Source organism: Perognathus longimembris, chromosome 3 (assembly GCF_023159225.1).
Source record: "Perognathus longimembris pacificus isolate PPM17 chromosome 3, ASM2315922v1, whole genome shotgun sequence".
In the NCBI taxonomy this organism is placed as follows: domain Eukaryota; kingdom Metazoa; phylum Chordata; class Mammalia; order Rodentia; family Heteromyidae; genus Perognathus; species Perognathus longimembris.
In genome coordinates, this window is record NC_063163.1 from 97,142,223 (window position 1) to 97,156,263 (window position 14,041).

At 49.0% G+C, this 14,041-nt stretch overlaps 1 protein-coding gene across 5 annotated transcripts in view; it reads right to left on the reverse strand.

The window, feature by feature from the left end:
* Gucd1 (guanylyl cyclase domain containing 1) overlaps window positions 1-13,797 on the reverse strand; it is a 32,715-nt gene extending 18,918 nt beyond the window's left edge. Inside the window, exons 1-6 of one of the 5 annotated variants that reach the window (XR_007210511.1) lie at window positions 13,573-13,797; window positions 8,741-8,825; window positions 7,591-7,756; window positions 6,304-6,395; window positions 4,156-4,397; window positions 2,981-3,586 (exon numbers count right to left, since the gene is read on the reverse strand). Coding sequence is in view for 4 of the 5 variants with exons in the window: in XM_048343535.1 (XP_048199492.1) it covers window positions 3,492-3,586; window positions 4,156-4,397; window positions 6,304-6,395; window positions 7,591-7,756; window positions 8,741-8,825; window positions 13,573-13,615 (723 nt within the window). In the remaining variant the exon portion in view is untranslated. Of the gene's footprint in view, window positions 1-1,098; window positions 3,587-4,155; window positions 4,398-6,303; window positions 6,396-7,590; window positions 7,757-8,740; window positions 8,826-13,572 lie in introns of those variants that run through there. The other 4 variants (XM_048343538.1, XM_048343537.1, XM_048343535.1 and 1 more) reach the window with 4 other exon arrangements.
* Between the last annotated feature and the right edge of the window lie 244 nt (window positions 13,798-14,041).

The window sequence follows — 14,041 nt, forward strand, 5'->3', positions numbered from 1 at the left end:
GGCACTATGGCTCAAAGTGGTAGAGTGCTAACTTTGAGCAAAAGAGCTCTGGGATAGCTACCAGGCCCTGAGTTCAAGCTCTGCAACTGACAAAAAAAGGGGGGAGGGGAAAGAAGTGGGATTGGGATGTGGGGGAGAATGATGAAAGTGGTGACATGGATTAAGATACATTGTATTCATATACTACTCTGTTGAATGGCAACTCCTTTGTACAACTACTTAAAATATAAATAAAATTACTTTTTAAAAGGCCATTAATTGATCCTCACAATATAGTTGGTAAGAGGGGCCAAGTAGCAGTCAGAATTAGAGCACTAATTCTGTGGAAGACCTGCTCCCGACACAAGAAGTTAGCTGTGGTTCTATCAGTCCAGCTAAAGGCCCTGGCTATGTAATAATTGTTTTGCTATTTTGTTGTTGTTGTTGTTTTGGTGGCCATGGGTCTTGAACTCAGGGCCTGAACACTATCCTTGAGCTCTTTTGCTTAAGGCTAGTGCTCTACCACTTTGAGCCACAGCTCCACTTCTGGTTTTCTGGTGGTTAACGGGAGATGAGAGTCTCACGGCCTTTCCTGCCCAAGCTGGCTTTGAACTGAGATCCTCAGATCTCAGCCACTTGAGCAGCTAGGATTACAGGCATGAGCAACCAGTGCCTGGCTCTTGTAATTGTTCTGAGGTTGCTAGATCAGTCACAACTTTCAAACATTTCCTTTTTCATGAGTAGACTTGTGAAATAAAATGGTTTAAGTGAAATCCTGGAACCCACTACCTGGCAGGTAAGTGTAGTCACAGGTCAGAGCGCACAGTGCAGGGTGCAGAGAGGGTTGGAGTCCTGCCTACTGAATTTCCAGCTTTGCTCCTTCCCATAGATCCATTTCTCTTATTTCCTCCCACAGCCACCTGTTCTTCTACCCTCTTTAAAAAGCAGTCTGGATTCTGAAGCCTTTTCTACAGCCACCGCCTCTCCAGGCCTTGAATGAACATCAAGGTCTGAGGAGAGGGATTTGACAAGGCTAAAATGGGATATGGTAAGTCAACCACCTGGATTCTCATTTGCCCATGCTAGGAACGATATGAGACAGGAATTCTGCAGCTTGACGCAAGTTCATGTAGGCCAGTCAAGAGAGGCCACTATTATGCAGTTAAGAGTAATGTTTATTGAGAATGACTCATTACAAATAAAATATATTTATGTATAAAATCTCTGCAATGCAAAAGATCCCTTTCATCCCTCTGTGGCTGGAGGGAACAAAGATACCTTCTGTCCCACGTGGCTCCGAGGCTGCACTGGGGTGCAGTGTGAGGATGGGCTAGGCAGTTGTGGGTGCCATGTGCTGTGGACAAAGTCCCTGATGTCCAGGCTGTTTTTCCAGTCCCATTTTCCCGACTTGTGCAAGAACACAGCAAGGCTTGTGTACTGTCTTTATGATCCTCCTCTGTGTCTTGGGGATGAGCAGGGTTTGTTTTTTGTTGTTGTTAATTTTACCAACAGGTGACCTGTAATCTATAACTTGCTCTGAAAATCCATTATCTGGGCCCAAAGTCAGCATTCCTAAATGTCCTGGATGGAAGAGGTGCTATGACCACTTTCTGTGGAGGCCAGTTCCCAATGACTGCCACCCCAGCATGTACACCACACTTCATGCACCTCCACAGAGCCTGAGGGCTTCATGCGGTCCTGTTGGCTTCCTTCATGTAGTTATTCTCACCAGAAGCTTACCAGAACCTCCCATAGGACTGTGAGTATTGTGAGTACTATGGGCTGGAAGTCACAATTCCGTGGAGTCCTGGCTGATCCAGCATTAAGGCAATGGAAATGAGACCAGAGGAAAGCTAACATGAGTCTCTAAAGTCCAGGGTTGCTTCCTAGATTTAAAAAAAAGTTCCCTCTTGGGCCAATGCTATCTGCTATTGAGGAGCAGTGTGGGTGGGGGATCTGACAGCCCTTGTAAGCACAAACTACCTTGGCTCCTCAGAGCTACCGAGATGAGAAAGGGCCACTGGTGGGCAGGGGAAGCAGCTGCCACATCATACCTGGGGTACTAGAAGATCAAGTCCCAGGAGTACAGAGATGGTGGGCTATCGGGGTACTCCTGCTTCCTTCTCAGAGGCAGTCCACGACGGATGGGTGTCCCTAGCCTCTTTGGAAGCCACTTATTTCCCTTGTTTCTTAGGTGCAGACATAGGTTCAAGATCCAGCTCCACCAGTCTTGGTAGGCTGTCCCCAGTGCTTTAGCCACTCCCTTTATAAGGTAAGGGCCCTGGCACCCAGACAATTGGCTAAGCCTCTTCTTTGAAAAAAACTTGAGCTAGCCTACCTGCTGTGTGAAAGAGGTGCTAGTGGTTCCAAAGTACCTGCAGTCTCACTATTATTGTCTTACTTGAAGGTGACACTCAACCCCCAAAAAAGTAAAATCTTAAATTTCAATGAAATAAACACTCTTGCTTCCAGAAAGAAAAATAAATCAATTTCTGTCATTGCTACTTGCTGTGCTATACGATCTGGGCATTATCCACCTCTGTCAAGACAGAAGAGAGCCAATGTTCTGTGCAAAAGGTCCTGGCATGAGAACTGGGGTGGGTGGAAGCTGTGTGCTGCCTCCTGCCCACTGTGTTAGGAGCACAGGCCCTAGCACTCAGCCCCCAGAGACCCGGAGGTCCCCCCCCCCGCCCAAGACAGTCCCTGCTGTTGTGATTCAGGCTGGTGCCAGAAGGCATCATGGAAATAGAAGGCTGTCTCAGGTCTGGGCAGCTGTTGATTCCTGGAGAATTCCTCTGCTGCTGGCTAACAGAGCCAGTAGTGGAGCTGGGCCCGGCAACTCCCGAAGGCTCTGCACCCCACAGAGCTGGAGTATCCAAAAGGCTGAGAACATTCCTATGTCTGCACCGCAGAGTGGCTATGGGGTGTTTTAGGCTGTATTGTAACCTAGCCTTGATACGGGTCACAGAAACATGTATACCCTGAAGGCAGGAGGCAGCACCATGGTGGTATCCACCATGGGGTGGGGGTGGGGAAGGGAGTGCTATAGAACATTTCTAGATCAGGCTTTAAGGGGTTCAGCTGTGCTTTCTCCAAACACAGATGCTGTCTTGACAAGCAGCAGGTCAAACAACTTCTCTCTTCAAGGTTCAGTCCTGAGGCCAGACCTTTCCCCTTGCTGGAAGCCAACATGGGTACCCTTAAGGGAGAACTTCATCTGTGCACAGCTGGAATTGGATCTGGGGTCCTAGAGGAGACTCCTCTCAGATGCTTTGGGGATAGCTCCAGCAATCAGCAGGTGCTTGGAATAAGCGGCATGATGATGCATAGCACTGGTGGACAAACTAGCTGTACCATAGTCTCCTAGAGTTCTCCAGGGCTTTGTCAGGCAGGCTGAGGCTACAGTTCTGCATCCCAACCCCATTAGCCCCCAGCCTGGGCATCCTGAGTAGACCTGCCTGGCGAGGGGCAGGTATGGGATCCAAGGGCCTGGGCATACCAGGCTCCTACTGTCAGCTGTCCAAGAAGACAAAGAGGATGTCCTCATCGGTGCCATAGCTGGTTCTGGCCTCCTCAAAGTTACTGATGCTGGTGCTGCACATTCCTGCTGAGGGTGGGAAGGGCAGAGTGGGGTCAGTAGGTGGGGGGAGCTAGGTCTGAGTATGTACCACCTGCCGAGCCACCATCTTGGCTCAAGTCTTCCACCCCAGGAAGCCCTGGCCTATTATGGCATCCTGAGCTCTTTTGCTGACTCCTCCTCAGTTTAGCAAATGGAGAAAGTAAGGTTCTGGGAGAGGAAGAAACATGCTCCAGGCCACCCAGACAGGTCGGAGAAGTCTTTCTATGGCCTGAGGGCAAATGGCCAGACTTTCTAACAATTATGCCAGCTGTCTTGAAAGGTTGGGAGGGGTGGAGACTACAGCCTGGGTCACAGAGAGGAGGACTTGCATAGGCAGGAGTGTGGAGCTAGCAGTGTGAGAAGGAGGGGTGGTAAGAGGCCAGCCCAGCTTTGCCTGTGGCTGGTTTGCTTGCATGGCCAGGGGGGCAGTCCCAAGGATAAGAGTTTAGGAAGAGAAGAGCTTTAGGGAGATCCTGGCCATAGCAGGTTGAATGGGGATCAGGCATAGAGGACAGTGAGCACAGAGCACCCTGTTCTACCCTGACTCCAGTACTCACGGTCAGCATAGGCTGGATTGTTGTAGAAGATGCAGCCAGTGGCCCTGTTGTAGCCACGGAGAACAATGAAGTGGCCCTGGTAGTCTGGGGTGCGGCAGAAGCAGCGGTGGCCGCTGGGAGCGAAGCAGCAGTACTTGACAGGGCTGGAGCACAGGTCACAGTGCAGCACCCCTGAGTTCACCAGCACGATGGCCACATGGCCCTGGGCAAGGTGTGCCTGGATGTCCTGCACGCTTACCGTGCTGTGGGTAGGAGGGGGTGGGTGGTCAGCTTGTGACACCGATGCTCATTTCCCATCTCTCAACTGGCTGGATCCCAGCTTGTACTCCTGTTCCCTGGTGTTACAATACTTTAGAGACCTGGCTTTGTCTTCTCTGTGCTCTGAGCTCCTTGCAGGTAGAAAACTCCTTGCTAAGCATGGGACTAGTGTGTGTATGTGCACTGAAGATGGGTGAAAGGTGGAAATACTGAGAACACAAGGATCATCTGGACCTGGCAGGCAAGGTGGGCAGAAGGAAAGATGGGCCCAACTGAGGGACCACTGGGGCAGCACAAAGAATCCTATCCTGGCCTAGAGCCTGGATAGTGAAAAAGCTACTTCTTTACCTCAAATCCTACGTGGTTTACATTGGAAATGACCAGCCCAGTTTAATTGAATTAGCCAGATGCAAAACCAAATGCTTTACTGAAAAGCTATTTTTCTTTTTTTCTAAGACTCTGTGACAAAAAGTTATCAGTCAGAAAAGGCTGACTGACCCCCTCAACCAGAAGGCACATGATTCAACCCACCCTTTTGGTACCCTCTAGTAGCCAGCAACTTCAAGTAACTACCCAAAAGAGACAGAAGGGGCTTTGGGAGGCCTATGCCAGGGACCTCGTTTTGCTGAAAGGGCTGCTTACCACCCAAGGACTGCCCCAATTCAAATTCATGGGCAAAGAAACGTGCCATTTTCCCATGTGGTGTCTGAAACAAAACAGCTGGCAGATTTCCAGTGGTGTATAGAAGTGGGGATTTCAGTCATGGGGAAAAAATAAGCAGTGGTAGACTGGAAGGGAAAGCTGGAGCTTCATGTAATCATGGGGGTAGAAATGCTGGGGTCAGGCTGGGAATGTGGCTCAGTGGTAGAGTGTTTGACCAGCATGCATGAAGCCCCAGGTTCGATTCCTCAGTATCAAATAAACAGAAAAAGCCAGAAGCGGTGCTGTGCCTCAAGTGGTAGAGTCCTAGCCTTGAGCAAAAAAGAAGCCCTGAGTTCAAGCCCCAGGACAAAAAAAAAAAAAAAAAAAAAAGAAAGAAATGCTGGGCTCACAACATAGACACAATGCCGGGGGTGACCATAGGTGGGTCTTTCCCAGCCTCAGTTTCCTTCCTGAGAAATGAGACAGCAACAGACAAGTTGAGGGTCCTCCCTAAATAAATATTTGTCAATTGTCCTTCTAACATGTATTCATATGGCCAAAGGATGAATAGAGATTTGCTTCTGTTTTTCCAATTCATCTACCATGTGGTTAAAATTATTTTAATAAGAAAGGAGATAGTTGTAAAGAAAGGGACATGTGAGAAGAGTGATCCTCGGAAGACTGGCTAGGGGTTGGAAACAGCAGGCTTGCTAACGGCCTACACAGCCAGCCTGTAAAACATCACCCCAATCCAGGCAAGTGGTCCATATGCTCTGGTTGAACCCAGCCCCCATCATATAGATGAGAATGGAGAAGTTCCAGTAAGGCCACAGTTCCTGGGACCAGGCTTCCTTAGACAGGCTACACACTTAGTCTTCCCTGCTTCCTGTCTCTGTTCATTACCTTGCCAGCACATTCTGCAAGCTGTCACTTCTACATTAGGGCTTCTGTGTTCTGTCCTGTGTCATCATCCTTTAAATAGTCCAAGAGCTAGCCACCCTTTCTCGCTCTCCTGTCCCTCCAACACTGGCTCAGGATCCACTCCAGGCCAGAGCCTGAGCTGTGAAGCCTCACTGATCTCCAGTGTATGTATAGAAAAGGCTATCGAGGCTCAGAGGGGCAGAGTCAGTACCCACAGCTACCTGGGTAGGAACCCCAGTTCTTTCTATCGTGAGGCCCAGCTTTTCCCAATCACCATCTCAAAGTCTCCCCACCTGCAAGTGTCACTGACAATGAGTAGCCACTTACCATTTTTCCACCAGCACCTTGCAGGCCTTAGCTTGTGAAAATAGTTGGTTCACTCGGGTCTCTTCTGTGTCAAAGTGCTTCCTATAGAAGGACTGAAGAAAGAAAGGCAAGCTAGAGTGGCCACCTACTCCAGCTGTCTTCACTCCATTTGGAGGAAGTGATGTTACAGATGGAGAGAGGGCAAGAGAAGGCCTGCTACAGGGCAAGTGGCTCATAAAATATGCTCAGTCTGTATAGGCCCTATGAAGTTTGTGACCAGGAAGCAGACAGGACCCTTCTGTACACAGACCTTCTTCATCTGGTCTGGAAGGCTCAAGTCAGAGTTAGGATGACTGGGCTAGGAGTCCAGGAACAACCCTGCAGTTTTAGAGCCTAGGTCAAGAGCTGCCTCTATGGCAGGTAAAACTAGGTCTGGCTTTGTAAGGAAGTAGAACATATTAGTGTGTTACCATAGCTATCTATGCTAACATTATTTTTCAAGAGAAAAAAATAAAAGAAAGACAATCTTGGTTTTTGCTCCGAATATGAGGTTGGTTTTGTTTTGTTGTGTTGTGTTTTTGTTGCCAGTCCTGGGGCATGAACTCAGGGCCTGAGCACTGTCCCTGGCTTCTTTTTGCTCAAGGCTAGTACTCTGCCTCTTGAACCACAGCTCCACTTCCGGCTTTTCTCTATATATGTGGTGCTGAGGAATCAAACCCAGGGCTTCATGTATACGAGGCAAGCACTTTGCCACTAGGCCATATTCCCAGCTTTGTTTTGTTTTGTTTTGCCAGTCCTGGGCCTTGGACTCAGGGCCTGAGCACTGTCCCTGGCTTCTTTTTGCTCAAGGCTAGCACTCTGCCACTTGAGCCACAGCGCCACTTCTGGCCATTTTCTATATATGTGGTGCTGGGGAATCAAACCCAGGGCTTCATGTATATGAGGCAAACACTCTTGCCACTAGGCCATATTCCCAGCCCTCAGAATGTGAATTACCCAGCCTAGAGCTGGCTGTCCTTGTGAGATGAAGAGAGTGAGCAAGCAATAGCCATATGAGGTCTGACATACTGTAAGGCTTTGAGCCTGCTTTGTGCTGATAGTGGGGAAGGATGAAGAGTCTCTGGGTGCTATAGAAGGCAGACTGTTCCTCAGGATTACCTGCCTGTAGCATACCTATTGTTGACCACTTAGATGTCCTGGCCTTGACTGCTTTCTCTTCTAACTAGTACAACTGGGTGGCCTCTACTACTGGTTGGCCCCTACTACTGGTTGGCCCCATGTGAGAAGGTTCAGTGACTGGCTGCTCACCTGATTCTTGTAGCCCTTGTCAACGCCCAGAGTCTGCGTACAGAAGCGGTGCCTCACACCAAAATGGCGCATCAGATAGGCCAGGTCAATGGTCCAGATGCTCCTGGTCAGCCGCAGCTCTTGTAGGGCACTTTCAAACTCTTCATCGTCCAGCTGGCCCAGGTACCTGTGGGCCAACCAGTCAAGGTCAGCTTGCTCTTGAGAAGCTGGATCAGGTCACGCTCCGCTAGAGGAGCTCCTGCTCCCAGCAATCTCTGTCCTTCATTATGAAACCCCAAAGCCTTCCCACATGCTGCCTGAGCACAACCTGAGGACTGTCAGGGTCCAGTCTGCCTAGGGCACTATCTGACCTGAGTCAAGGGTTTGAGTTCTGCGACTTTTGCATGTCCTTCCTTCCTTCCTTCCTTCCTTCCTTTTCTCTCTCTGTCTCTTTCCTTTTTAAATTTTTGTTGTGCCAGTCCTGGAGCTTGAACTCAGGGCCTGGGCATTCTCCCTGAGCTTCTTTTGCTTAAAACACTCAACCACTTATGCCACAGTGACACTTCTGGCTTTTTCTGTTTATATGGTACTGAGGTATTGAACCCAGGGCTTTGTGCATGCTAGGCAAGCACTCTACCACTAAGCTACATTCCCACCCTGATTCTTGCATTTCTGCCTGCTCTGACCTCAATGACTTCATTTTCAAAGATGAGGCCCTTAGAACATGTGTGGTTTTCAAGGTTTTAGGCACCAAACCATTTTGTTAAACCCCTTTTCCATAATTCCAAATGTATAACACATGAGGCAGAAGCTGATCTGTGGCTCCACAGAGTCAACCATAAACTCTTAAACAAGGCAATGTCTTTAATTTCTTTTGGCTTGTTCAAAGCTTTAGGAAGCTCTATGAATGAGGCTCCTAGGAGGGTGGAGGATGCCCTTTCTGCTAGGCCTGGGTCCCTAGGACTTCCCTGGCTATTCCAAACTCTAGGCATCAGCAGAGTGGAGACCTGGGCAGCCTGATCAATCCTTTGTTTACATCTACAGATGCAATAGGGCCCAGATGGAAACTAAATCTCCTACAAGCCTCAAAGACAGATACATAAACCAATGAATCCCAAAGGTGGTTTCCTGTGTGGCCCTCGAGCCACAAGAGGCAGTAATGTACACTCACCGCAGCACCATCCTGGAGCAGGCCAGGCCACAGTCCCAGTGGTACAGCTGCTGGATGATGGGCACAGGCAACTGCACAAAATCCCCTGCACAGAAACAGAGGAAGGTCTCAGGCCTGAGCACTGTGCCTGCATTGCCACCCCTGCTGGAAACACCTCTATCACCTACCACCAAGACTCTGAGAGCTCAAGAGCCTTCCCACAGCTATTCAGTCTTTTCTCATCGGTGGTGGTTTCCCCAATAATAGCCAGATCATATTTGCCCTACTCAAAATCCTCCTGGGGGCTGGATCCAGTATCTTTAGGACACCACCACCATGGCTGCTGCCCTGGTGCATTCTGCTTCCTTACCGGCACCAGGCTACCAGTCAGCCAGAACTACTTGTCATAATCCCTGATGTTGGTGGCTTTTGCACACCACTGTCTGGATGTTTCTGGCTCCCCTGGACCTCACTCCTTTTTGAAGTGCTGCCCCTCTCAGGCCTGCTCCTCTACTGTGTATACTCATATTATGCCAGGCATTTCCTTCAGAGTCCTCCTTTTGAGAGGAATTCCAAGAAGGCAGGGACAGGGGCTGTTTGGCTTCCTGCTTTTAAACCAAAATCATCAATGTGTGAAGGCTCTTTTTAAAGTCCCCAGAATAAAAAAGTAAGGGGGGGTAGGGGGGAAGGGGGAATGAAGGAGGAGGTAACGAACAGTACAAGAAATGTATCCAATGCTTAACATATAAAACTGTAACCCCTCTGTACATCACTTTGACAATAAATAAAATTAAAAAAAATGTCTGAATTACTTAAATAAAAAAAAGTACCCAGAATCATCAACGTGGGAAGGCTACGGCTAGGAAGAAGTAACTGTCATATAAGCTGTATAAGTAGAATGCTCCCACAAGCTCCATTCTCCACGATCCCTGGTAACTTCTTAGTTTGTCCCTGCCAGGCTATGAGATGCAGCAGAAAGGTCTTAATCTAGGAGTTTTAGTCAGAGCTCTGCTTCAGATTAGCTGTGGGTAGAATAATCAATTTCTGCTCATTTGACAGAATTTGGCAAGTCCTAAAGTGGGGGACTTTGGTCTCATGTGGTCATTCAGTTAACAAGTATTTTCCAAGAGCCTGTAAAATGCCTGACTGTGTACTCTGGTGCAGTGATAACAGAAGCAAGGTCCAGTCCTGATGGAAGGCAAAAAAACAAATATAAGGGATAACTGACAGCCTCAGCTAGGAAATGCTGGGGATGTGCATCAGAGAGGTGAGATTCAGGGAAGCAACAGCCATGAAGATGGGAAACAGCATGTGCCAAGGCCCCAAGGGGAAGCACATGGCCTTCCAACTTTACTCTCTCATGAGTCTGGACAAAGCTCAGAATCTTAGATGAGCATGACAGGGGCACACCTGTAATCTCAGTACTCAATGCTGAAGAAGGAAGATCATGAGTTTGAGGACAACCAGGACTATGTAGTAAAGAGCTGGCCAAAGTGGGAAGAGCTCAAAGTTGGGGTAGACCTCCAAGGTATCCAACAGAGCCCACGGGAGGCAGAATGGTGAGTCAAACAGGCTACCTGTTGAGTTACCCAACTGATGATTCCTCTATGAAATGGACTACCAAAGATACTACTCACAGGGTACCAAGAGAACTTGGGACAACAATGTACAGAAAGTCTTTTACAGGTGCTGATAGGAACTCTGCCTCTCAAGGCCTAGTGTGCTAAGCCTAGACACCTCTAAAAAGAACCTCTAAGAGTTGCCTTCATCGAAGGCTCTTATGACTTTGCCTCCTACCACTGCCATGAATTCAATTCTGTCTCCTGCCTCTCCTCTGCCCCACATTCTTCCCCATCATTTTTCCCTGCACATAGCAGCAAAAGGAATTCCATCCAGTTTCCCACTGATCTTAAAATAAAGTTCTCACCTCTTACTATAGATAGCGTGTTTGTTTTTTGTTTTTTCCCCAGAGCTGGGGACCGAACTCGGGGCCTTGCGGTCGCCAGGCAGGTGCTCTTCTGCTGAGCCAGATCCCCAGCCCCACTATAGATAGCTTGTAGATCCCAGCCCAACCTGGTCCTGCTACACTCACTTCAGCCATTCTAGTTGCCCTGTGAACTCTATACTCCTTTCTAGCCTAGTGCCTTTCTTTGTTTGCCACCCTGTTTGGATTCTTCTCTTCTCATTGCTATTGTCACGGAGGTCCTCAGATCCAAATCTGATGTGCTCTTTTTTCTCCCTCACTATGCCTTTGTCATGAAGGGTGTCTTCCTTCCATGACATCCTGGGTTTTTTTTCTTCCTAGTGCTTAGAGAAAGTAACAATGAAAGAGAAGCTACTCTTTCTCCCACTAGATTTTAAGCTTCCTGAGGGATTATGCTATGGTTTGAGGGTGCTTTCCTAGCCTCAGACAAAATTCATTTTGAAACATAACTCACCACTGCAGTAGTATTAAGAGATGGGACCTTTGTGGGAATGAATTAGGAACAGATTAATGCCTTATAAAAGGTAAAAAGAAACTAGCTTAGGTCTCCCCAGTCCTTCTGATCTACTATGCAAAGACACAGCACTTCCCCTCTTCCCATACCTTCCTACCATGTGAGGACATCTAGATGGAGAGCTATCACAAGGAATGGGCCTTTATAAGACACAGAACCTGCTAGCATTTTGATCCTGGACATCCCACTTATTCAGCACACAAAAATGACTGGAGACTCAAACCTTGATCTCTAGAGACTTAATATTCTAAAGTAGTTCCCTATAATGTGCTGAGTGGAAAGAGCTCTTAGCAGGATGTGGTGCTGTGAAGGTAGATGTCTTTCCATTTTAGAACTCTCACTGTGACTATATACAGCCTTTTGCTTTTCTCTACTCCATAGCTTTTACTCTTGCTAAACTCTTGTCTGAAAATTTCCGTCCCATCTCCGAATATCCAAATGCTCTAGTCTCTCTCCCTCTGAAGGCCCCTCAATGTGGAGTCCTTAAGGTAGTATCTGTTTTTCCCACTGGACAGAGACTTCTATGGTGGTAGGTGGGGACAGGACTGCATTTGCCTCCCAGTCGTCCAGAAGTATTCAGACATGTTTAGTTTCCCCCAAAAAGCTTTTTCTTTTCTTTCTTTCTTCCTTGCTCTGTGTGTGTGTGTGTGTGCACGCACACACAGGCCAGTACTGAGGCTTGAACTCAGGGACTGGGTACTCACTGTCCTTTAGCGTGCTTTTGTTTTGTTTTGTTTGCCTAAGGTTAGTGCAATACCAGTAGAGTCACAGCTCCACTTCTACCTTTTTGCTGGTTAATTGGAGATAAGCATCTCATGGACTTTCTTGCCTGCACTGGCTTTGAACATTGAACCTCAGATCTCAGCCTCCTGAGCCAGCTGGGATTATATATGTCCGAGCCACTGGCACCTGCTTAGGCCTTAACCTTTGACATGATCTGGACTAGTTATCACTGCAGTTTCCCCTGCCCCAGGCTTCTAAACTACCCCTACTGGTTTGAAACTCCCTCACTATACTGTGGCCAGGGCTATGGCACTGACTAGTTGGGCTCTCTTCTGCCAGTCTTTGACCTCGTCTATGTCTTCCTGTGGTCAGCTACAAAACATGGTAGAGGACAGTTGTTAGGGCCCTGGCAAACTCAGTTGCCTTTTTTGAGCCCTGGGACCCCTTGATCCTGAGGCCCCACAAGATAAACATTTCCACATAGCCACCCCTGTCTTGGCATAGCAGGTTAGCATATACTAAGAGGGAGATGTTACTGTGGGGGGTTGATAAGGTTAGGAGAGGCTTTGGCATTTGTTCTGATAACAGCTTTAGACCTCAAGAGACCAAAGCCACCGACAGATGTTGATGTTTAGAATCAAGGGACTATTCCATCTGTTATCTGTTAGGAAAGTCCTGGCTTGGCTTCAGCTGTCACTAGGGAAGGAAGGCTGTTCCTGGGCACTTAACCCCTTTTAGTCTCAATCTTCTCATTTGCAAAAGTGCAAATAACAGCAGTAACATATTTGACTGAGTTAAGAAAATTAACAACAAACATATAGACCATTTAGCACAGTGCCTGCCTCTTAGCTCCCTACAAATGTGAACCATTACTTGCTGAGGTTCATGAAAGGCAATTATCTTGTTAAAGATGACAGAGTTAGGGAATTAGAAGAGTAGAGCTGTAAATCCCAGTACAGCTTCAGGCTCAATTCCACTCTGTAATCATAAAAGAGACTACTCCCTTGGTGTGATGCTATTGTCACATGAACACCTTAGGGGCAGGGTCCAGCTAGCTCTTGATCTCTTGCCTGAGATGATCACTCATCTTACAGTTAATAACATCAAACCTGTGCCTTAAGCAGAGCAAGAATTGATTCCTCCTTTCTCTACTTTTGGACAAGCAATGGGCTCTGACCCCCTTGGGGCAGAAGGAACGAGGTGAAGATCTGTAGCCAAACAACACGCCGAGTCTGGGAAGTCAAGTGAAAGGACCCTCCCATTGCTCTGTGCTCGGGGGCAGTTCTCTCCCCTACCCGGCCTCCGGATCTTCATAGATCCGGGAGGGGACAGGCTCTCCCAAAGCAGGGCTTTTCGCTTCTGGGGAAGGTGACACTAGAGCCATCCAGACCTTCCAACAGGGCCGCCATAAGGGATTTCAGTCCTGGGAGAATCAGGAAATCCCAAGTGAACTAAGGTGACAAGAGGGAGCCCAAGCGGAGGTGTCCTTCTGGCTGGGCTCAAGCTCGAAGCTTCACAGCCAGAGCTGAGGCCGAAGTCGGCCCAAGGTCGCGCGGCTGAACCCAGCCCAGCGTTAGGGCGGGTCCCCCACGGTCCCCGGGGCGAGGGCTGGGTCCTCAGGGAGGCACTGACCGGGCTCGAGCGGCGACCCTGCTGCCTCCGCCTGCGTCCTCATGACCTGAGTGGCGCGGGGCGCCCATGGCCCCAGCCCGGCGCAGGTTGCAGCTTCGGCTTGGGCTGCGCGGGGAACGCGGCCGGTGCTTGTTAGATTCCTCGGGCGCCGCCGTGGTGGGTAGAAGGGGAGGCGGCGGCTGGGCCGCCCCAAGCCCCGCCCCGGCCCTTCCAGACCTGGAGGCTTCGCTCCTTCCTTAAGCCCCGCCCTTTCCTTTCCCTTCTCCACACTTCGGTTCCTAGAGGTCCCAGCCTCCTGATTTATGCCCGCCCCTGCCATTCACAGTCTCGAGCTCCTGATAGTCCCGCCCCCTTTGCCCAATCCTTGCTCTGATTGGCAGGCCCTTCCCTGACGCGTTCTCAGGAAGCCACACCCGTTTTTCTGAGCCCCGCCCTTAAGTCCCCGCGCCGCGCGAGCCTTGGCACCTCA